The sequence below is a fragment of the Brachyhypopomus gauderio genome, unplaced genomic scaffold (assembly GCF_052324685.1).
Source record: "Brachyhypopomus gauderio isolate BG-103 unplaced genomic scaffold, BGAUD_0.2 sc79, whole genome shotgun sequence".
Lineage (NCBI taxonomy): Eukaryota > Metazoa > Chordata > Actinopteri > Gymnotiformes > Hypopomidae > Brachyhypopomus > Brachyhypopomus gauderio.
In genome coordinates, this window is record NW_027506900.1 from 1398741 (window position 1) to 1420818 (window position 22078).

At 47.6% G+C, this 22078-nt stretch overlaps 1 protein-coding gene across 1 annotated transcript in view; it reads right to left on the minus strand.

Moving 5' to 3' along the window:
- Positions 1 to 83: 83 nt before the first annotated feature.
- LOC143492580 (neogenin-like) overlaps positions 84 to 22078 on the minus strand; it is a gene marked incomplete at its 5' end in the record, with an annotated part of 43631 nt that continues 21636 nt past the window's right edge. Inside the window, 22 exons of the mRNA XM_076990925.1 lie at positions 84 to 1986; positions 2453 to 2571; positions 5564 to 5809; positions 6063 to 6227; positions 6480 to 6572; positions 6704 to 6888; positions 6993 to 7131; positions 10328 to 10390; positions 10485 to 10517; positions 10692 to 10886; positions 12161 to 12268; positions 12384 to 12522; positions 12955 to 13190; positions 14395 to 14490; positions 14980 to 15174; positions 17196 to 17306; positions 17615 to 17756; positions 18765 to 18814; positions 19512 to 19650; positions 19796 to 19944; positions 21166 to 21320; positions 21468 to 21693. Of these exons, the coding sequence (XP_076847040.1) occupies positions 1903 to 1986; positions 2453 to 2571; positions 5564 to 5809; positions 6063 to 6227; positions 6480 to 6572; positions 6704 to 6888; positions 6993 to 7131; positions 10328 to 10390; positions 10485 to 10517; positions 10692 to 10886; positions 12161 to 12268; positions 12384 to 12522; positions 12955 to 13190; positions 14395 to 14490; positions 14980 to 15174; positions 17196 to 17306; positions 17615 to 17756; positions 18765 to 18814; positions 19512 to 19650; positions 19796 to 19944; positions 21166 to 21320; positions 21468 to 21693 (3068 nt within the window). The remainder of the gene's footprint in view (positions 1987 to 2452; positions 2572 to 5563; positions 5810 to 6062; positions 6228 to 6479; positions 6573 to 6703; positions 6889 to 6992; positions 7132 to 10327; positions 10391 to 10484; positions 10518 to 10691; positions 10887 to 12160; positions 12269 to 12383; positions 12523 to 12954; positions 13191 to 14394; positions 14491 to 14979; positions 15175 to 17195; positions 17307 to 17614; positions 17757 to 18764; positions 18815 to 19511; positions 19651 to 19795; positions 19945 to 21165; positions 21321 to 21467; positions 21694 to 22078) is intronic.

A 22078-nucleotide genomic window follows, 5' to 3' on the forward strand; every position in this document is an offset into this window, starting at 1 on the left:
AACAAGGACTCGCTGTCAAAGGTGCTTCTACAGAGTAGTGAACGAAAGGTCTGAATACAGTTGTGAATGAGAGAATTCAGTTTTTGATTTTTTTTTATTTGTTGTAAAATCTCTCTCAAACAAGTGTAGGCAGAGTAAAAATGTCAATTATATCCATTCATCAAGTGCATCAAAGGGTCTGACTATTTTCTGAATCCACTGTATACCACACCGTCACTGTACACTACATTTGTGAGGGATATGCTTTGGTGAATTACAAAACATTTGTAAACCTGCAGATGAAACAGAAATGTATTGAATCACCACTCAGGAACATGTTTTCCACATCATTCTACAATAGCAAAAACAAAACGTCAGAGTACAAGCAGTATGATCTGTCAACCAGTTGCACAGAAGCCGGTAAAACAAGACAAACGGTAGTATTCATCAAATCAGCTGCACAGTTACATAAAATACTTTCATATTTAACATGGCAGTTGCCCTTTTTAAAATCCATATAAAAAGTGCAAATGAAGTTTTCACTGTGCACCCTTCATTCTAAGGTCTCAGTATATGACTCCCCCCCCCCCCCCACCCCACCATTGTAAACACATTTACAAACATTGACTTTATTAATTAGCAGAACTTCTTACAGCCACATTAACATTCATTTGTATGAGCTACTGTACATGTGAATGCAACTAGCAAGGCAGATTTTATCTTTTTTTTTCTTTCTTTGGGAGGAGTTGTGGAACAGCAAGTTCAGAATCATGAACATATTTACCCTTGCACGTATCATTACCATGGAAAATGTCTATATTTCCTTTTATAAAAATCAACCAAAAGCCTTAATATAAAAAGTGTCTTTTTTTGGAAGTGTACAAAGGTCAAAATCTTAAAAGTTCAAAGAATCCGTCCCTATTTTGGGATCCTCTTCAGGTCAAAGGGCTCAGAGTAACGCCGTGGACAGTTTTTCCGGTCTGTGGTGCCTCCGACTCAGACAGATGAAGTCATGGCTGTTGCACTGGTAGGCTAGCCTAACTGAGCCCGTGAGGTATCAAAGGTGCGGCTCTTGTGAAGGCCAGAGGTCCCCCCCAAAAGTCTTAGGTCTCCATATAGTAAGCACCACATAACTACAGCATTGTTGACATGCTGATGTTAGCATCTCAGAAAGATTGTAGTTGGTAACAAAAATAGGTTTTTTTTGGGGTCCACAGTTGTATTTTTTTTGTACATCCACACCCCATATGTACTTGCCTGTAAAACCCCTTGTGATGCATATTCATTGTTGTATGATGCATATTCATCATTGTATGATGCATATTCATCGTTGTATGCTACAAGTCTCCCTTGGAAAGAATACGCCATAGCATCCAATTTCTTTAGACCAACAGTGAAGAGCTAAAAGCAGACATTTTAAACTATAATAACCATTTGAAACCAAAGTTAATGTCCACAATGTTCTCTTTACATGAATATGTAAACAGAACAACAGCTACTTTAAATGAGTTGATATAAATACTCACACATTCCCAATGGTATGCATGAATTTATGACTGAATACATAAACAAAAAAAATGATTATACATTGTGTGCATGTATACATACAAAATGAAAATAAAATATGCACTATTCATGATATCCAAGAACTACAAAAAAAATGTCCAGTTTTCTCTGAATTGTTCCTTGAAAATAAAATGGTGGCCAATGGAGTGCTTCACTTGGCAACCTTTTTTATTTGCCCTTCGATCTTGGAAAATGCAGACACAAACATATGCTGAGGCCTGTCAGTTCCTAAGCACTCAGCCTAAAATGATCTGCGATCAGTCAGTATGTTACAGCCGGGCCCTTCCTGAGACCATCCAGGGTGAGCTGGCTAGGCTCCGAGTCCAGCGTGGGGCCCCTGGTTAGCGCTTGGTGACATCAGGCTGTCGTGATGGCGTTCAAGTCCTTCATCAAGCCCTCCAGATGAGCCATTTCCTCAGACAGCTCGTCCGTCTCGTAGGCCTTAGAGAGCCATGCAGGTTACAGCCAGGGAGGTGAGGTGGGAGGAAACACAGAGGATGGGAAGGTGTGAAGGAAGAGGGAGGCAGACAGGAAGTGATTACACATGTTGGTAGATGAGTTGATACGGAGGTAGTCATGTGACCAAGTAAACAGGAAGTATAACTCAAAGCCGTGTGAAACACTGTAGCGGGTGAGAGGGAAGAAGTTGAAATATAAAATACAGAACATTGAGGCGTGGCGATGAGTTGCAAAAATACACGATTTGGTTGGGTTATTGTGTGTTAGATTCAATAAGTGCAGTTTGAGTTAAGCCAGGAAGCCAAATTTATGTGAAGGGGAACAAGGGGAGGAGGGGGACAGACAGAGCAGTTTAAACCAGTTTCATGTGGATGCGACTTCCAGCTTGAGGGTGTGTGGGATACGCCAGGGTGTGTGATATGTGAGCTTGTGTGGGGGGTCAACTCACCATCTCTTTTGGTGGAAGCATCTTGCTGGTTTCTGAGTCGGGGGCACTGGGCACCGTCACTGCCACGGGAGCCCGAGCTCTGCCCAGAGTGCCGATAGACGCCGTCTTCACACCAGGAACTGAAATACCATCACAACAAAGACAGTTCACATGAGGATATGTGGAACTCACTTCATCAAAAATGAATAAATGAATAAACATTTGTTGTAAAAGCACTGGCTGGCAATGCCCGAGACAGCCTTCATTCACAGTCACTATACACAGATTCAGATGTGAAGATATCAGACCAGTGATCTGTCAACATGACCTCTGGAGTATTGCAGGTGGATGGATTTCAGCATTTTTTACGTGTGAGAGAGCAGATATCCAGTGTTAAAGAAAATCACACTCATCCCCTAAAAAAATCAAACACCCTCACCCCTTACATCATCATCAAACACCCTCACCCCCTACATTAGACAAACACCCTCACCCCCTACACCATCAAACACCCTCACCCCCTACATTATTAAACAAACACCCTCACCCTCTACATCATCAGACAAACACCCTCACCCTCTACATCATCAGACAAACACCCTCACCCTCTACATCAGACAAACACCCTCACCCTCTACATCAGACAAACACCCTCACCCCCTACATCATCATCAAACACCCTCACCCCGTACATCATCATCAAACACCCTCACCCTCTACATCATCATCAAACACCCTCACCCTCTACATCATCATCAAACACCCTCACCCTCTACATCATCAGACAAACACCCTCACCCTCTACATCATCAAACACCCTCACCCTCTACATCAGACAAACACCCTCACCCTCTACATCATCATCAAACACCCTCACCCCGTACATCATCATCAAACACCCTCACCCCCTACATCATCATCAAACACCCTCACCCCGTACATCATCATCAAACACCCTCACCCCGTACATCATCATCAAACACCCTCACCCCGTACATCATCATCAAACACCCTCACCCCCTACACCATCAGACAAACACCCTCACCCCCTACATCATCATCAAACACCCTCACCCCCTACACCATCATCAAACACCCTCACCCCCTACACCATCAGACAAACACCCTCACCCCCTACACCATCAGACAAACACCCTCACCCTCTACACCATCAGACAAACACCCTCACCCTCTACATCATCAGACAAACACCCTCACCCTCTACATCATCAGACAAACACCCTCACCCTCTACATCATCATCAAACACCCTCACCCCCTACATCATCATCAAACACCCTCACCCTCTACATCATCATCAAACACCCTCACCCTCTACATCATCAGACAAACACCCTCACCCCCTACATCATCATCAAACACCCTCACCCCCTACATCATCATCAAACACCCTCATCCCCTACATCATCATCAAACACCCTCACCCCGTACATCATCATCAAACACCCTCACCCCGTACATCATCATCAAACACCCTCACCCCGTACATCATCATCAAACACCCTCACCCCGTACATCATCAGACAAACACCCTCATCCCCTACATCATCATCAAACACCCTCACCCCGTACATCATCATCAAACACCCTCACCCCGTACATCATCAGACAAACACCCTCACCCCCTACATCATCAGACTAGCACCCTCACCCCGTACATCATCATCAAACACCCTCACCCCCTACACCATCAGACAAACACCCTCACCCTCTACACCATCAGACAAACACCCTCACCCTCTACATCATCAGACAAACACCCTCACCCTCTACATCATCAGACAAACACCCTCACCCTCTACATCATCAGACAAACACCCTCACCCTCTACATCATCATCAAACACCCTCACCCTCTACATCATCATCAAACACCCTCACCCCCTACATCATCATCAAACACCCTCACCCCCTACATCATCATCAAACACCCTCACCCTCTACATCATCAGACAAACACCCTCACCCTCTACATCATCATCAAACACCCTCACCCTCTACATCATCATCAAACACCCTCACCCTCTACATCATCATCAAACACCCTCACCCCCTACATCATCATCAAACACCCTCATCCCCTACATCATCATCAAACACCCTCATCCCCTACATCATCATCAAACACCCTCACCCCGTACATCATCATCAAACACCCTCACCCCGTACATCATCATCAAACACCCTCACCCCGTACATCATCAGACAAACACCCTCATCCCCTACATCATCATCAAACACCCTCACCCCGTACATCATCATCAAACACCCTCACCCCGTACATCATCATCAAACACCCTCACCCCGTACATCATCAGACAAACACCCTCACCCCGTACATCATCATCAAACACCCTCACCCCGTACATCATCATCAAACACCCTCACCCCGTACATCATCATCAAACACCCTCACCCCCTACATCATCAGACTAGCACCCTCACCCCGTACATCATCATCAAACACCCTCACCCCCTACATCATCAGACTAGCACCCTCACCCCCTACATCATCAGCTCTCTAGTGTAGAGCCTAGCCTCAGCAGAGCTAGAGATGGAGCAGAAGCAAAAGAGAGCAGGAGAAAGAAGGAGAACGTGAGAGAGAGCAGGAGACAGAGAAGGAGAGAGGAAGGGAAAGAGTGAGAGGGAGAGCACAGGAGAGAGGAAGGGAAAGAGTGATCGCACGGGAGAGAGGAAGGGAAAGAGTGATCGCACGGGAGAGAGGAAGGGAAAGAGTGAGAGCGCATGAGAGAGGAAGGGAAAGAGTGAGAGCGCATGAGAGAGGAAGGGAAAGAGTGAGAGCGCATGAGAGAGGAAGGGAAAGAGTGAGAGCGCATGAGAGAGGAAGGGAAAGAGTGAGAACGTGGGAGAGAGGAGGGGAAAGAGTGAGCGTGGGAGAGAGGAGGGGAAAGAGTGAGAGCGTGGGAGAGAGGAAGGGAAAGAGTGAGAGCGTGGGAGAGAGGAAGGGAAAGAGTGAGAGCGCATGAGAGGAAGGGAAAGAGTGAGAGCGCATGAGAGGAAGGGAAAGAGTGAGAGCGCATGAGAGAGGAAGGGAAAGAGTGAGAACGTGGGAGAGAGGAGGGGAAAGAGTGAGAGCGCGTAAGCAGGCTGACCTGGCTGGGTCAGCAGTGGCGTGCAGGGCAGGGCAGAGCTGGGCGGGTTGTGGGCGGAGACAGAAACAGTGGGCACAGCGAAGCTCTTCATGGGGTGGCTGGGGTGGACTTGGGCTGGGAGGGGCTTGTAGGAGGGAGCGTCCTCCTCTTTAATCACCACCTCCGTTTGCTGCAGCTCGGCAGCGCTGGGGGGCTGAGGCGGGGCCACCGGCGGCCCTGGCGCTGGAGGCTGCGTCCTTACGCACTCTAAACAGCAGAGCAACACCACACAGGATTTACAGCACACTGCAGACACTGAGCGTCAGTGCTGCAGGAAGACTGGGTGGGACAGAGCGAAATTAAATGCTGAACTTGGGAGGGACCATGAGAATGTGTTTAATAGTGAATATGAATGAAACAGGACAGAGAACAAAGCTGTGGAAAACATGGAATATGGAAACCCTCAACATCACATACCTACCACTGTATGCAACTTTAAACCGCCTTTAGAAAGTCTCACCTGAAGAGGGAGCCCTGTCTACATAGGGCCCAGGGGTGGAGGGCGTGGCCGGGGCCCTCAGGCTGATCTGGTGATGGAGATAACCGCGGGGCGGAGGGTGATAGTGATGATGGTGGTGGTGATGAAGATGGTCAAGCGAATGGATGGGGTGTGCACTAATGACAGCTGAGGACGTGAAGACAAATGATGCGCGTTAAAGACCCGAATGAAACACATCCAGCGTGCGGAGGCAGATCGAGAGAACAGGTGGAGTAAGTACAGACACTTCCTCCTCCTCCGCCTCTCAAAGGCAAAGTGTCATCACAACAGGTGTGAGAGCCCAAAGCCCAGTCCAGGGGGTCTTAAAGGGGCAGAGGCGGTTAGAGTCACGTTCTCTAGTGGCCGTTCGAAGAGTCTGGGTGAGTTCTGTGAGCTTACGCTGTGGTGGCTGGGGGTCAAAGGGCATCATGATTTTGGGCCTCACTCCCCTTCTGCCTGCCAGCGTAGACACACTCTCCTCAACCTCATGACCTTCAGACACACATACACATCAAAACACAAGCGCACACTTCAGAACCCTCACAGCTGAACCGTGGTGTGTGATTTCAGCTACATTCCTGCCTGTATACCTCAGATACAGAAACGGGGGAGGGGTGTTTCACCTGAGGGCTCCTGTGTGTTGCGGGGGATGGGCGTCTCGGTCATGACCAGGTTGGGCTCGGGGGATTTATCGATGGGCTTCATCTCCAGACGCTCGTGGTGGATCCAGAGGTCTGGGGGCTTCAGGTCTTTGGAGGTGCTTTTATACTTATGTGAACCATTAGTTGACTTGCAGGCAGCTCGCTTTCTATGAGGAGAACAGCTACTTAAAGGGACAGCTGCACCATTACATTTCTTAAAAGTTAATTACTGGATTAGAGTGTGTGTGTGTGTGTGTGGCTAGAACCTCACTTCTTCTGGTGAGAGTTGGAGCGTCGTGTGCAGAGAACTGCTCCCACCACGACAGCGACAATGGTGAACACTCCCACAGAAACGATGATGACGATCACCAAGATATGGTTCTCCTGGCTGCCCGTGATGCCCGGCTTATCTGGGAGAGGAGAGCAAAGTGTGTGTTAGTGAGACAGAGAAAGATGGAGTAAAAATGTGAGGGTGAAAGAGAAAGAGAGAGTGAAAGTGTGAGTGAAAGACAAACGTGTGATAGAGAAAAGTGTGAGTGTGTGACCATGTCTGAGAGATGTCCGAGTGTGTACGAGATAAAATACCAATAGAGGACACAGTTTTTACAGAGCTGTATATGCACAAGTACGCTGGAGATTTATATAACTTTTAGAACAATGTATGAACACTTTTTTTTCAGAAATAATGTAATCTACATTGATCAACATTTGACGTATTTTTTGTAAGGGGTACACCATGACACTAGAACAGTGCTTTACAAAATTGCATATTATATATTATAAATAATATAAGAATAACAACAATAATATAAAATAATAAGTATATCAATAAAAAAACCTTTCATTTGCAAAAATGTGATAATTAGAGAACAGCAATGACTGTAGCACAGAGTAAGATTATAACTACAAGTGCACAGGCCTTTGCTTTGAATGACTTCAGCTCATCTGCGGTCACAGGACATCACTGGTATCTCTCACTGGTCTGGTGTGATTTTGGTCCACTCTTTTATCAGTCCCACCCACAGTCTGTCTGTCTGTTGTGCGTTTCTTGGGCATAACATTGTGACTAAGGATTTTCCAGAGGTTTTCCATTGGGTTTAGATCAGGACTGGGTTGGCCATTTCATTGTTTCAATGTTTTTAGTTTCAAGGAATTGCTTTACCCATTTTGCTGTGTGGCAGGGGACATCATTGCGCTGCATGAAAATAGCTGGCTAATTGATTGCCGAATGCGAGGAAGGAACCACGTGTTGTTGGAGAAGGTTCTGATACACACTTGCATTCACGCTGCCATGTAGCTGTACGAGCTGTACTGTCCAACTCCTGCTGACAAAATCATTCCCAGAACCATGAGGCTTCCTCCTCCACCTTTCACTGGCCTCTTTACACACTTTGGGTTCAGTCTTTCCCCAGTTTGTTGATGAACATAATGTTTCCCATTAATGTTTTCCCATCATAAATGAAACTTGTTTTCATCACTAAAATTAACTCTGGATCACTTCTCTTCTGTCCACACAACATGCTCCTCAACAAAGATGAGTCTAGCTTTTTGATTCTTTCTGCTAATGAGAGGTTTGGTCACTGCAGTGTGGGTTTTCAGTCGAAATGTTCTTAAATGCTGAGACACTATGACGAGACAGATCCTTACAAAGTTCAGTGCTGAACTGGTGAGCAATTCCAGCTGCAGCGTTGAACCGATTACCCGCGGAGATTCTCTGCATAATCCTGTCCTCTCTTGCATTTGTCTTTAGAATATATACAATTTATGAAATAAGCTCAAAATACTGCTATTTAACTCCTCTTAGGATAATTTCATATAGAACTACACAATGACCTTGACATTTAGAAAATAGTGTGTTCTCTAATTTTGAGGCCCCAACCAATGGGTTTTAATTTTATCTAGGAGCCTGGCTTTAGTCTCGTTCCCAATTTCCACTGTTACTTTAAAACCAAATAAATATATCCTACACATTTCAGTGGAGTGCACTCCTCTAAATCCACACAGTAGTTCATACAAAATATTATGATTTACTACATATTCCTTAATACACCTGTAAATCTTTTAGCTTTCCATAAACTTAAATCAAATGCACAAAATCAAGACTGGTTTAGAATTCCCACTTCAGTTTTACTGCACCTCTTTAACACCCCATGAAGTCTGAATCTCATCTGGATCTTGTTCAATGGAGAGGTTAAAAGGGAAACTTGCAGGGCAATAATGTCCGCAGTGTCTCCAAGGAACTTGGCAGGAATGGCATCTAGTCCCACTGCTTTATTGGGTCCAAGCTCATTTAGTGTTTTACACTCATGGGTTTTAGCATGAATATCAAGGCTAGTCTTTGAACATTTTGATTATCACTGTATGCTTGCTATAATAAAACCATTTTATTATTATCCATTGCTTTAGATCAGGGATCTCAGACTCATGGCCTGGGGGCCAATTGTGGTCTACAGAATATTTTGTGACCCCCTACTTGAAATCAAAGCGTAGTGTTAGTGCGGTCCATGCGTTTTTTCCCCTCAAAGGCACCTACATGAGTCGTTTCCTGGACATTTTATATTTTTAACACTTGTGAGCTACCATAGCTCAGGCTCGTAACAACAACAAGAATGATCAAAGTTTGTCACTTGAAACGTGTTTCAGGAGTGTCATTCAGTGAAGGGTGAATTTATCCTGTCACCCAGTGTCACCCAGAGAAGCACATGTTCTGAAGAACCGTTCATGTGCTCCATGTTCTACATTACTGAAGGTTGAGCAGACTGGATAGGATGTGCTGTTTTTTGAATTCTTGAAATCCTTTTTTGTGGAATATTTGATGTGGCCCAACTTCACCCAGACTCTACGACTAGCGGCCCCCAGAGATTGAGTTTGAGACCCCCGTTTTAGATGGTCATATTTGTTTTTGTTTTTTTTGGTCATATTTTTTAGCCTCACTAACCATACTCTGCAGCATTTATAATGTTTTATACTGTGCGTACTACAATCACCTCTACAAGAATAAGAGTTCTTCAGCCCAAATACCTTACTGTCCCGGACCTGTCCTCTGGGTAATGCTGGGATCTTAATCCCATGGGATGAGCCCATAACCTCTATGCCTGTCCATATCCATTTTGAACATATCCATCTTCAAGTCCTCTAAAATAAAGACTCTGTAATAAGGACTTCACATTTATTACATAACATTAAAACTATGCCTAATTACTATATAGATCTGATGTTCTGACCCAGTTGTCTATCCATCACCACTTGACCCGTCAGCATCATGCAGATCCTTACACCCATTCAAGCTGCTTCACAAAATGCCTTCATGAGTCGACTGTTCACTTGCTGCCTAATATATCACACCCCTTGATGGATGACATGGTCTTCAACTGTAAGCCTCAAGTCCTTTAGTTTTAGTGGCTTTTAGTTTTAGGTTATAGAATGAAAGTGTGTCAGTGAGTGAGTGAGAAAGGCAAAGAAAGTAAATGTGTGTGTATGAGTGAGACAGCAAGTGTGTGTGTGCGCGTGTAAAAGTGTGAGAAGCAGAGATAAAGAGAGAGAAAGGGAATAAGCTGATGCTGATGGTGGCCACAGGCTGTGGTGTATAGTTTGGTACTTGTTTACCTAGGGTGGATCCAAACCCGTGATCCGGCAGAGTGGCGCGTCCGCCTGCCTTCCCCTGAAAGCCTACTGACACCAAGGTTAATCCATTAGAAACAATCTGACCACAGATTAGTGCTGCGGGCAAGGTAAAGAGAAGGGAAGAGTAAAAAACAGTTACCTTGATCACTTGACATTTTGTCTGAGGGCTCAGCTAAAAGAAGCCAACAGGAAAGAGAGAGAAGAGTGGTTAGAATGGGGCGGCGTAGGCAGCGGTAACAGAGTCCAAAATATAGAGATTTGTCTGCTAAAGGCAGCTGAAGCTTACGGAGATTGTAATGGCTGGTGTGAAACCTTCAAAATGGTCTTAATCAGATGCTGAGATTACCTTTGGGTGTGCGGAACTGCACTGTGTCAGAGAGCGGGCCCATGCCCTTAGAATTGCGGGCCTGGATCTTGAAGTAGTAGGTGGTGTCTAGTGTGAGCTCCTGGATCTGGTGTGTCAGTCTGTTTCCCATCACCGGCTCTACCACCCAATCGTGTACCTCTGCATTCACGTCCGTGCTGTAGTAAATGATGTATCCTGGACACAGGGCAGCAGAACACAGGAAGATGGGCCTGGTTCCACAGGGCGGAGTCCGGCCAATCACACGCTCTGCTCGTACTATGCATACGTCTATTCAGACCCTATTATGGGTCTATTCTATTCAGGCACTGCTCCTGTGGGTGCCTAACATTTTCAGAACGAAACCATTTTGATCAGGGCTTTAATAATAAAGGTCCATCGTCTCCTCCAGATCCTGGCAGCACCACAGTGCACAGAGGTGTGTGGCGTCCACAGGATTAAAGAACTGGGGAGAAATGGCCACCAACTCCAGTCGGGATACAGCAGGGGCAAAATGGATGACAGGATACACGGCTGAAACTCTCCACAGGGTCTGAAATTCTCACTCTGCGACCTTCCTTTAATTCTCTCTGACTCCCTCTTTCTCTCACTCACACACACACACACACACACACACACACACACACACACACACACACACACACACACACACCTGCCCCTTTTCTCCCATCTCTGTGCCCTCTATTATTTGGTTTCTTGGTAAGATCCGTCTTCTCCATGCCCGGTAGCTTCTCATCACTATTACTTTCCTCATGAAAGTGTGATAGTGAACTATCGTATGGCAGAGAAGCACACAAACTCTTCAGCATACAAGCTTTAGTCTTGATGAGACACAAACAGCACAGCCAGATCTGCTGCCTCACTTCTTAAAGTAATGACCTACGAATATCTGAAACAAAGTACAAAAAGACTACCCCAAAAAACCTACCCGACGCACACAGCAAAAACTACTAAGAGCTAACATTTGTTTCCCTGTCTATGAAGCTACTACCTATTAAGTTTTACTATTTAGAAAGTGGTGATCTATAGTGTTTACCAAGTGATTTGCACTTTATAGCACTAGCACAATGACCGTGACTTTTGCTACTGGCTGTGTTTATAATCCAAGCACATTGTACAAGAAATCTGCTGTTTACCATGCATAACTACATTCAATAGATCCTCCAATTATGTGTGTGTACTGGAACATAGATACTCCTCTCACACACAATGCTATTATACCACATATTTGTGTATCTTCATAACTTTTAGATTCTTATTACACAATGTCAGCTTCGCCCAGAGAAATTCAATGCTGATATGGTACTAAGCGAATCGTTTTAATCGTGTTTCGCGATCAAACATTTTGTGGTCGGTTTCGCCCCCTCGCACTGGGCCCGAGGGTCTCCGATGCCATGGCCACGCTCCACAGCCCCGGCCATGTTTGTGATGCACCAGAATGCGTGAGGTACCTGTGATTTTGCCGTTGGCCTCTGACGGCGGCTGCCAGTTGATGTTGATGGTGCGTGGGCGACCCTCCTTACTCACAACCGTCACGTCTTTGGGAGCAGAGGTGGGGACTGGGGACACAGAGACATACACAGCCTAGCTGGAGGTGTGGATACCCTTGTTTGCCACTGTGTGTGTGTGTGTGTGTGTGTGTGTGCTCGCGCTCTGGCTGGGCACGGCTCTCACGAGTCTCGAAGGTGGTGCCGTGAGCGGTCATACTCCAGGTGCTACTCCGCCTCCCCTTGGTCACCATGACGGAGAACTCGTACAGCGTGTTGGCCTTCAGGTTGTTCACTGTGTGCGTCAGAGTGGTGGCATTCGCAACCTGAAGGCACAACCATACCGCGCTTGACGTCATCCAGAAAGACGACTCATCACTTCTAAAAATGCTCAGCCCTAGTTAGAGCTTCACACAAGTGAAACATCATCACTGCTATAAACAGAAAAGTACCATTAGTGGAAAATAGCCACTGAAATGCAGTTTCAATATTTTCCACTTGGAGGCGCTGTATGCATTTGCAAAACAGATTGGCATGAATGATTGAGTCAACAGAGCTAAAGAAAGCAAACGTGTTCTGCAGGGAACCCACCACAGTCAAGCACATGAAAACCAACATCGATTCATGGACTATGAGGGTGTTATTTCAATGAATTTTAAACGCAACTCCCAACAACCACACACACACACACACACACACACACACACACACAAAGCGCAGCCATCCATTCCTGTGTGTGAACACAACCACTCTGGCACCTTGTACTTGGTGTTAGCGGGTATGTTGGTCTTCCAGCGGATGGTGTAGTATCTGGAGTCGGTGATCTTCTGGTTCTTGGGCAGCGAGTTATCGGCCCAGGAGACCTTGATGGCATCGTGGTCGATGACTGAGGCTTGCACACCCACAGGGGGGAGCATGGGGGAGGGGTCGGGTGCTGGGGTGTGGGGGGGATGGTGGAAGAGTTCAAACAAATCAATCTCTGGGTCTATGGGATCTGGCAGCAGTCAACAGGGTTTCAGGTGACGGCAAACACAAAGCATGAAACGGACAATGAACCAAGAAAAGCAACGGTAAACAGAAGAGGGGGGGGGTGAGGATAAAGGGAATGATGTGTGGAAATGAGGGAGCGGAGAAACAGGGTAGGGGCGAAGAGGGCAAAGAGAAAGAGAGATACTATTAGAGCAGAGAATATTAGCATTTTTATTATTTAGAATTTGCAATATATTCAAGAAACAAATACAAGAATCACAGATTAAATCACCGCTCAGGAATCGCTGTACCCACGGGGATGGTTATGCATCTTAAAAAGCGGACTGGGTCCAAAAAGCATCTCGCAGTAAAGTGTAGAGAACAGCCCGTACATGGCTGATGTACACAGATCAACATTGCACCATCACAACCACATCCACGGCTATTCCAAAAATATCTATGTATTACAACTATCTGTGTCTCCTCGTCTTCTGTAGTAATTCTGTTCATAGCTCACAGCAATATGACGCGCTGGGCGCACAGATCTATGGGTCCTCCATCTGGTTCTGTGGGCCGCAATTTTGCCCTAAAGAGGCTCCACATATTGGCTGCGTGCCAGAGTTAGCCATGCCGGTCGGCTGTGTGGCTCCGGAGCGTGTAGTGGGTTGGACCTAGGGGATGGGGGCACACACTCCACCACCCCAACACCTCCTCTGGGTGGAGGGGTGGGGCACTGCAGTGCTGGGGCAGTGAAGCTCTCTCAAACTCTCTTTACTCAGACACTTTAGAAATGAGGGGGCTCTGGGTTCTGGGTGTGTAGCAAAATGTGCTAAAGTGTTTAGACATGCACTAAACCAGACTGCAGATAAGCAAAAGGCAGCAGCACATCCTCAGGCAATTTAATACTTCGGGGCAGTTAAGAAAATATATAGAGATGTCGTGTGAATCCAGCACTGATATCACCCCTGAGGATATCACCTCAGACAGAGTGGATATCGGATATGGGAGATGGAAACAACCTGCAGGATGAAGCCGTACAAGCCACACATTTTCTTAGCATTAATAAAACGAGGCAGTATGAGAACTTTGTGAAACAAATGGGGGAAAAAAGCTTGTCGAGTCTTTTTAAAACAACAGAGCACCAGACACCGACTTGTGCACCGACTTGAATTTGTTATAGTATAGGAGTCCATGATTACGCAGGTCTTGATATGTGGATGGGTAAATACCTGACTGTGACCTGGTGATGGCGCTCTCGTACACAGGTATCCCCTCACCCATGTTGTTGAAGGCCTTCAGCGTGATCACATAGTGGGAGCTGGGATCTGGAAAGGCACGCACCAGGAAATCTCATACAAGCACGCACACACAGTATCCAGCATGTGCTTTCTCTCTCTCTCTCTCTCTCTCTCTCTCTCTCTCTCTCTCTCTCTCTCTCTCACTCTCTCACTCTCTCACTCTCTCTCTCACACACACATACACACACACACAACCCAGCATGCTCTCTCACACACACACACACACACACACTACCCAGCATACACACACACACACACACACACACTACCCAGCATACACACACACACACACACACACACTACCCAGCATACACACACACACAATACCCAGCATGCTCGCACACTTCCCTCCCAAACTCCCATCAGGTTCCCTGCAATGTTTCAGAGCTGAATGGTGAAAGGTTATGAATGAGGAGCCACACCTCCCTCGCATCATCTCAGGATGGAGGAAAGAGGAAAACAACCCAGAAGAGAACAAAATGAGCAAAGCCACTGCACACGTGGACAGCGCCTTACCCAGGTTGTCGATGCTGTAGTAGCGCTGTTTGTAGTCGACTTTGATGGTCTGCGCGTGAGGGCTCCCTATGCCATAGGCAATGCTGTAGCCCCTCACCACGATGTCTTGGTTCTCCGGTGGAGTCCAGCTCACCACGATGCTGTTCACGAGGGGCCGCACGTGCAACGAACTGGGCATTCCAGGCACCTGAGTCTCTGCAAAACACACACGCACGCACGCCTAACATTAGTGCACATAGATATACGCAGACACGTTCGCACGCACGTGCGGACACAGTCTGTTTTGCATTCGGTTGCTAATAAACGGGTAAAACCAAGACGCATGCTTTAGAAGTCAGCTCTAATAAAGGCGGAGCTGAGCAAGGTCTCCAATTCAGGGTCCTGGAACTGATCCCAGATCAGGCAGCAGCGAGGTCCCCTTAACCCAGCACGACTCTCCCTTGTGAGAGAGACGCAACTTCAAACCCAGAATGGAGGTGGGAAACTCCTATTCTGGATCTCTCCTTCATAATCACAGAAGAAAAGGGCAAGTGACAAAAAACAACAAAAAAAGATCCTCGTTTATTTCTGGCACAAGTTAAAAGAAAGGCTTATATTACAGAGCCATTTCTGCCGGCGAGCTTAACTCCACGCCTCTGAGTGGATCTGCAGCCCTGCTTCTTTTTTTTACAGAGAACATGGAGCCAGAACTTTCCTTGAAAACCCATTGGGTTTGGAGATATTAAACTAATTAATTAGTTTACATCTAAGCCAGCTCGCAGTGCTGTTTCAAGCGACGGTTTCTTGTCAGTGCTTCAACAGCCACGGACGTGTTCGTGAGGGGAAAAAAGCAAACAAACCCAGAGCTGCAGAACTCTGTTGTATGCTCTGGCTCACAAGGGCTGTGTTGATGCGAATGAGAGTGCGCACTTCTTAATCCATCTTAGCTGCCCTAATCGGCCCAAACACTCGGGGCTATCTGTCCTCGCTGCTTCTGCCTGTCTCTGAACAACAGAGCAGGGACGAAACCCCCCAAACCCCGACTCCTTCAACAGCATGCTGAAATCATTCAGCCACACAGAACCCAACCAGGGAGATCAACTGCCACGAAAACTGGATGTAACGCAGCTGCACTTCAAACAGAGCGGCACGGAATGTCATCTTTAATAGCAGCGAAAGCTTTCGGTGCCAGCACTCGGCCCTAATGCCGAGCAATTGCCCTCGCGTGATTCTATGAGTCTTTAACTCTCACTTCCCGTATACAGCACGGGGGTGTACAGAACCAAGAACAGACCCAACACAATAAACAAAGAGGCAGAACACGAGAACAACACGGACCAGCAGAACACGGACCAGCTGACCAAGAGGGAAGATACTTCTCTTTGAAAGATGTCGCAGTGCCACAATACGTCTAGCAAAAACTACCCAATGCACACAGCTACAACTACCCAATATAAAATCTTCCACACAATAAACACAAAGGCTGAATGTGATATGTAAGTGACTATAGCGAGACTCAGTTAGATTTAGGATTATACAGCATTCATCAATGTGATCTGAGGCTGTTTCTACCGCATGGAGTGTGAGTTCTCGACGAGGCTTTCATCCCACTGTCTGAGTATTCCACCCAATCACACACACTCACACAGCGTGACGAGCACACAACCTTCAACCCACAACCCTCAGCAGGCTTTACATGTAGTTTCGTCATATCGCAATTTTGGTACGCAGACATGTTGCCTATATAACACATCTGTGCTGCAATAAGGTGTTGGCCACCATCCCTTAATTAAAAGATTCATCAGAAGGACCTAGTGGCTCGACTGCCCTCAGCGCTCGGAGAAAGGCCACGGCTGGGGCGGCCAGCCCTCTCTGGGCTGGGCTGGGCTGGAGAGACGTCTCCAGAACACAGATGAAGAGCTGCATTATTCAACAAGGCATTCAGTATTGATGCGCTACAGTCTATCTGTGTGCTCCCGTTTGATCTGTGTTTAATAACTTCCTACTCTCTTATCTCCCAGTCCTCCTCCACACCAGACGAGCCCGCGCAGTGATCAATAACGGCAGCTTCCCCCCCTCCAACATCTACCGGGACAGAGACGCCGCCGCTCAAGCGGAACGGAGGCACACGTCTCCCGCGACGCTTTTAGAGAGCGACCGCTTCTGGACCGCGCCTCGGCCGCCGGGCGCTCTTGACCCTCCCCTGATCCCGCGAGGCGTCCCCGCTGCTCTCTTACCGTCCAAGTCGCTCTGGAAGGTCTCGGCGGCGAGCCATTCGCTGGCGGGGCCCGTGCCGTTGGCCGTGCTGGCCGACAGCCGCAGCGAGTACTCGGTTCCTCTGTCCAGACCTACGGCGAAACGCAGCCCCGTCAGCCCCGCCCTGCTCTCGCTACGCCCCAGCTCACTCCACGCTCGGCACATAAATGATAAATGATGAGATAGTTGCTCCTGCTCTTTAGTGATGGATTTGTGCTACGGCTTCCCGCCTCTGGATTTACAGCTGCAAGGTCGACCACACTGAATCACAGGCCGTTGGGCAGCTGGCAGGGGCTTTCGGGTGATGGGATTAACTGTTTATTCTCGTGAGAGGGCACAGGAAGCAAGTATCGAAGTGGTAAAGAAACGTGCACAAACAAACAGAAACAACCCGACTCACCATCTATGAGGTGGTAAAGCTGGGTGGTCACGAGCTCAGTAGCCTCTCCCCTCCGCCCACTCTTCTTGTAGCGTATCTTATAGGCCGTCAGCTCCCCGTTCAAGGTGCCGGGAGGCGGGGGTTGCCACCGGACCATGATGCTCTGGGGTATCAAACCGAGGAGAGAGCCCAGCAGAGAACAAGGCTGATGTTAAGTCAAACATAACCCATCATAGTCTGTTCCTGGCCTCTGCCTTAGGAGATCAAGTTAGCAGTGGTACACGTGCTTCATCCTGGTGTTTCATCTCCAGTGGCGTGGTTTCACTGCGGCACGCTAAGGACATGTGCAGGTATGGGCCACTCTCCCACTTACCTCTGTATGGCACTGCTTAGCAACCGCACATTATCATTCCAGACATATCAGACATTACCCATGCAGACCCAGTGCCGTGATTTGCATACAGAGGGAAATCAGGAAACAAACGATCCAAAGATAAGAACGATATGCAGTCGCACGAAACTGCTCCTCTAAAGGTGCCGAGAGGCCGGCCCGTCCGAACGGCCTAAGTGAAATCCTCAGGAGGCGTACACCGCAGGACAACACATGCCATTTTATCGGCTGTCCTCTTTCACGCTCTGCGAATCGCTCCGTATCTGTGGAGGATTACGACTCGGCCCTCCGCAGCTCAGCTCTGGGCAGAATATTCTAGAAATCTGAACATGTAGCAGCTGCTCCTCTTCTCATCTTCAAAGCTATAGTTCTTCTCACTTAAAAACGCATTTTAGGACATACATATGAGACATATGTATAAACATATGAGAAATATGCATCTTTAGGCAACTTAAAAATGCTCGCCTTAAAAACGCCAAGGAGAAATAACAAGCAAGCTAGGTGTACAATTCAGAGTGTGAAGGAATCAATGAGCTGTGCGCGAACGGATCCCAAAAACATATTAGAAATGAAGGCAGTAGCAGGATGGCCATTAGAGTTACCTGAGGTCTGTCCCAACACATTACTACATTTGGTAAATGAGGAACCAGCATTTGCATATGCCGTCTATACTAATTTGCTCATAAAAGTAAAACCGGATTCAAATAATACTTTTCCAAATGTATTTTAAATCATTCATTGTTTTGCTTCTGTAAGTCCTGCATACATCCTGGTACTTACCCTCGAGTTCTGGACTTCAAGTGAGACGTTCTGTGGCGCAGCGCTGGGTACTGTAAAAACAAAGATGGCCAGATGGTTTTAGGAAAACATCATCGTGGATGCCCAGCTATTTGTTTCCTCGGTAACTAAATGTCTGGACTCATGCGGAGGGCTTGTTTACGAATCCTGTTCAGTCGTAGTGAGAGTTTATTTTGGATTCTGTCATCTTTCTAAATTACACTTTGGGAATCATATTCCCTGAAGAGACATTAACAGGTACTACTGCAAATGAAAAACTACTGGGTTGCTTTGTGTGTGAGTGTGTGTGTGTGTGTGTGTGTGTTTAAGAAAAAGAATAAGAAAGAAAATGACAGTGTGTGCAAGGGAGGAGCAGAGACATGGAGAAAATGAGCAAGTGTGTGAGAGAGGAGTGCGCGAATGTGTTCAGTATCGGCTTGTCATTTACTGTGGGTTGTTCTTCATTAAACCGTCTCCACTCCCCTGTTCTCACATTTCATTTTTTCCCCAAAGTTATGGAACACCACCTGCCACACTCCTATAGTGACAACCCCATCTCACCTTCTCTTTGGGCCAGAGAAGACTCTGAGCAGTAAACACCAGATTTCATGTGCACACTTGTTTTTTAATTGAATGATTCTACAGTACGATAATAAAGCAACCATTAAAGGAGACACAGAGACAGACGAGGAATCCTTTTCTCATTTAACACTACCACTACAAGGTCCATAACAGGACAGGGGTGCCTACCATCAGAGAGCGTCTGGACGAGCAGGTCTTCGGTGGACACCCCGGGACCATGCTTGTTGTAAGCCACAACTCTGAAACTGTACTCTGTGAACTTCTTCAGCCCTGTCATCGTGTAGGACAGGCCTGCAACATCTATATCCTGAGAAACACAAACCAAATGAGTGGAAATCAGGTCAGCGAAAGAAGCCTTTCCAGAAACATGCATTTCACACGAAGGATTGACCCACAGGATCACTAAGGTAAGGGCTAAGGACACAAACCCAAACACAGTTCCTCGCCCCCACCTGTTCCATATCCAGACCCTTCTCGTTGTAGTAAAGCTTATACGTGTGGATCTCCCCGTTGCCAGTGAGCGGTCTCTCCCAGGTGAGCGTGACTGAGGTGGGAGTGATGGACACTGCCTGTAGGTTGGGGGCAGGACCCGGTACCTGCACTGGAATGACCAGACGAGGGAACATTGCTTTTAGAATATAATTTCACACACTCTCCCCCCGTCCCATCAGCTCAGCCATAACCGCCACGGCATCCACGGCCCTTCGAGAGATCTGAAAGAGAAGTTACAGAAACACTATTGCATGTCAGTTGTGGGCGAAACATGGTTTTTCCAATTACAGCCCTCACGTCTGGCAAAGGACGGTCCACACGCTCTTCCTCGTGACCGTCCAGACTCTCTCACCGGGAGCGCTCCGAGCTCACATCACACTCAGCGCAGACAGCGCAGAGTCAGACGCTTCAAAAGGGTGCGTCTCCCGCCAAACTTCTGACTGACAGTTCTAGTTCTGCCTCATGCCTCTTTTGTTCGACTGCTTGTTTTTCTCAATCCTGAAACTTTACAGTGTACTGAGGCGTGAGATGACACACTTCCTTCCTGCACAGCAGGCACCTTTGAGTAATGACAATCTCGCACGCAAAGAGGCACAAAATCCGCCATGCCTGATGCACAGCGAGGCTCCAGAAGAGATTTCCTCTCTCAATCACTACGCAAACGTGTTTTGTAGTCTACGACTGGTGTTCAAAGAGAAAAGTCTCCCAAAAAGGTGTAGGCGTGACGACATAGAAGCAACACCATTTGTTGCCGTTGTTTAAAGTCGACAGGCGAGCAAAATTCAGTCTTTGTGTTGAATATGTGGTGTTTAGTACCAGCGAACGGCTAGCATTTACCATGCTAGCACGTGCATGAACCCATAACAGGGTGTGAGGAGAGGCCCACGTATACCAGCCATCCATACCTGGGTACCCCACACATCTCAGTGTGTCCTCACAGCATACATACCTCATACAAGCTAAATCACCCAAAAACGCAACACGTCACTCTTCGATACCAGCCAGGTCAACGGTGGAGCTGTCTAAATACTCAGCGTTCTCGCACACATGCCGGGCCGGCTGTCCGAATGGTGAGCTCAGACAGAGAACGCTTCAGTGCGAAGGTCACTGCAATCCCCACCCTGGGTGTGCTCGCCTCACTTTTAGTATTCTGCTCAGTTTGGTCGGAGTAAACACACAAGCAAACTTGGACTCCACACAAACGGGTCCTGTTTGGCTCCGATGGGCAGGATCGGGTGGGCCTACCACAGGCTTGGCCCAGCTTCTGCAGGCCGCGCTGAGATGTGGGGGGGCCCGCGGGACTACGGCAGTGTTTGCGTTCATGTCCTACCTTCAGGCTGGGTGGCCACAGTGAGGGGGGCCGAGCTTTCACCCAGGCCGTTTCTGTTGGACGCCACCACCCTGAAGGTGTACTTGGTGTCAGGAACGAGGTTCTGAACGGTGACCTGCATCTCTCCCGGGGCCGTGGTGTTCTCCACGCGCTCCCTGTTGAGGCAGAACGCGCAGGCGTGAAAAGGTTACGGGACGCCTCGCTTCAAACTGAGAAGTGAAGGCATCTCATCACAAGATTCTGGACTGGCTCCTGTGAAGCTCTTCGGCAATGCACGAAGGGGCGTTAGAACATGGACCTACCTGCTGGAGCCGTCGAGGCTGTAGAACACCGAGTAGGTGAGGTTCTCTCCATGCACCTCTGCCGGTAGACGCCAGGTCAGCTTGATGAAGCGTGTGGAGACCAGTGATGCCATGAGGTCCCTGGGGGCCGTGGGGGCGGGGCCTGTGCGCTCGCCCTGGCCGGAGGCTACATGGTCAGTAGTGGCACTGGTCAGTGAGGGGACAGCAGACGTGGGGAGGGCAACGTCTGTTGTTTCACAGGTGGGAGGGGGCAAGATGGAGGAGACAGGGAGGGTAAAATAAAGATAGGGAGGTGGGGGGGAGGAAAGGAGGGCGAGAAAAACAGGAAAAACAAAAGAAAATAATAAAATTGACACACACAAACACAAAAAAAGTCCAAACACATTCCACTATGTAAAAGACATAAAAGAAAACCACCAAATTTACAATGGAGTGAGAGCACCAGCGATGGATATGCTGGATGCTAGCATGCAAGACGATACACAGGCTAAAGCCAAGGCCAGCACCGAGGAGATGAAACGTCATTAACGAATCTCACATCCGTCAGCACAAAGCTAATTACGGCTTCCCATCTGTTGCTGACATTGAGTACTGCTTATCTCTCAAATAAA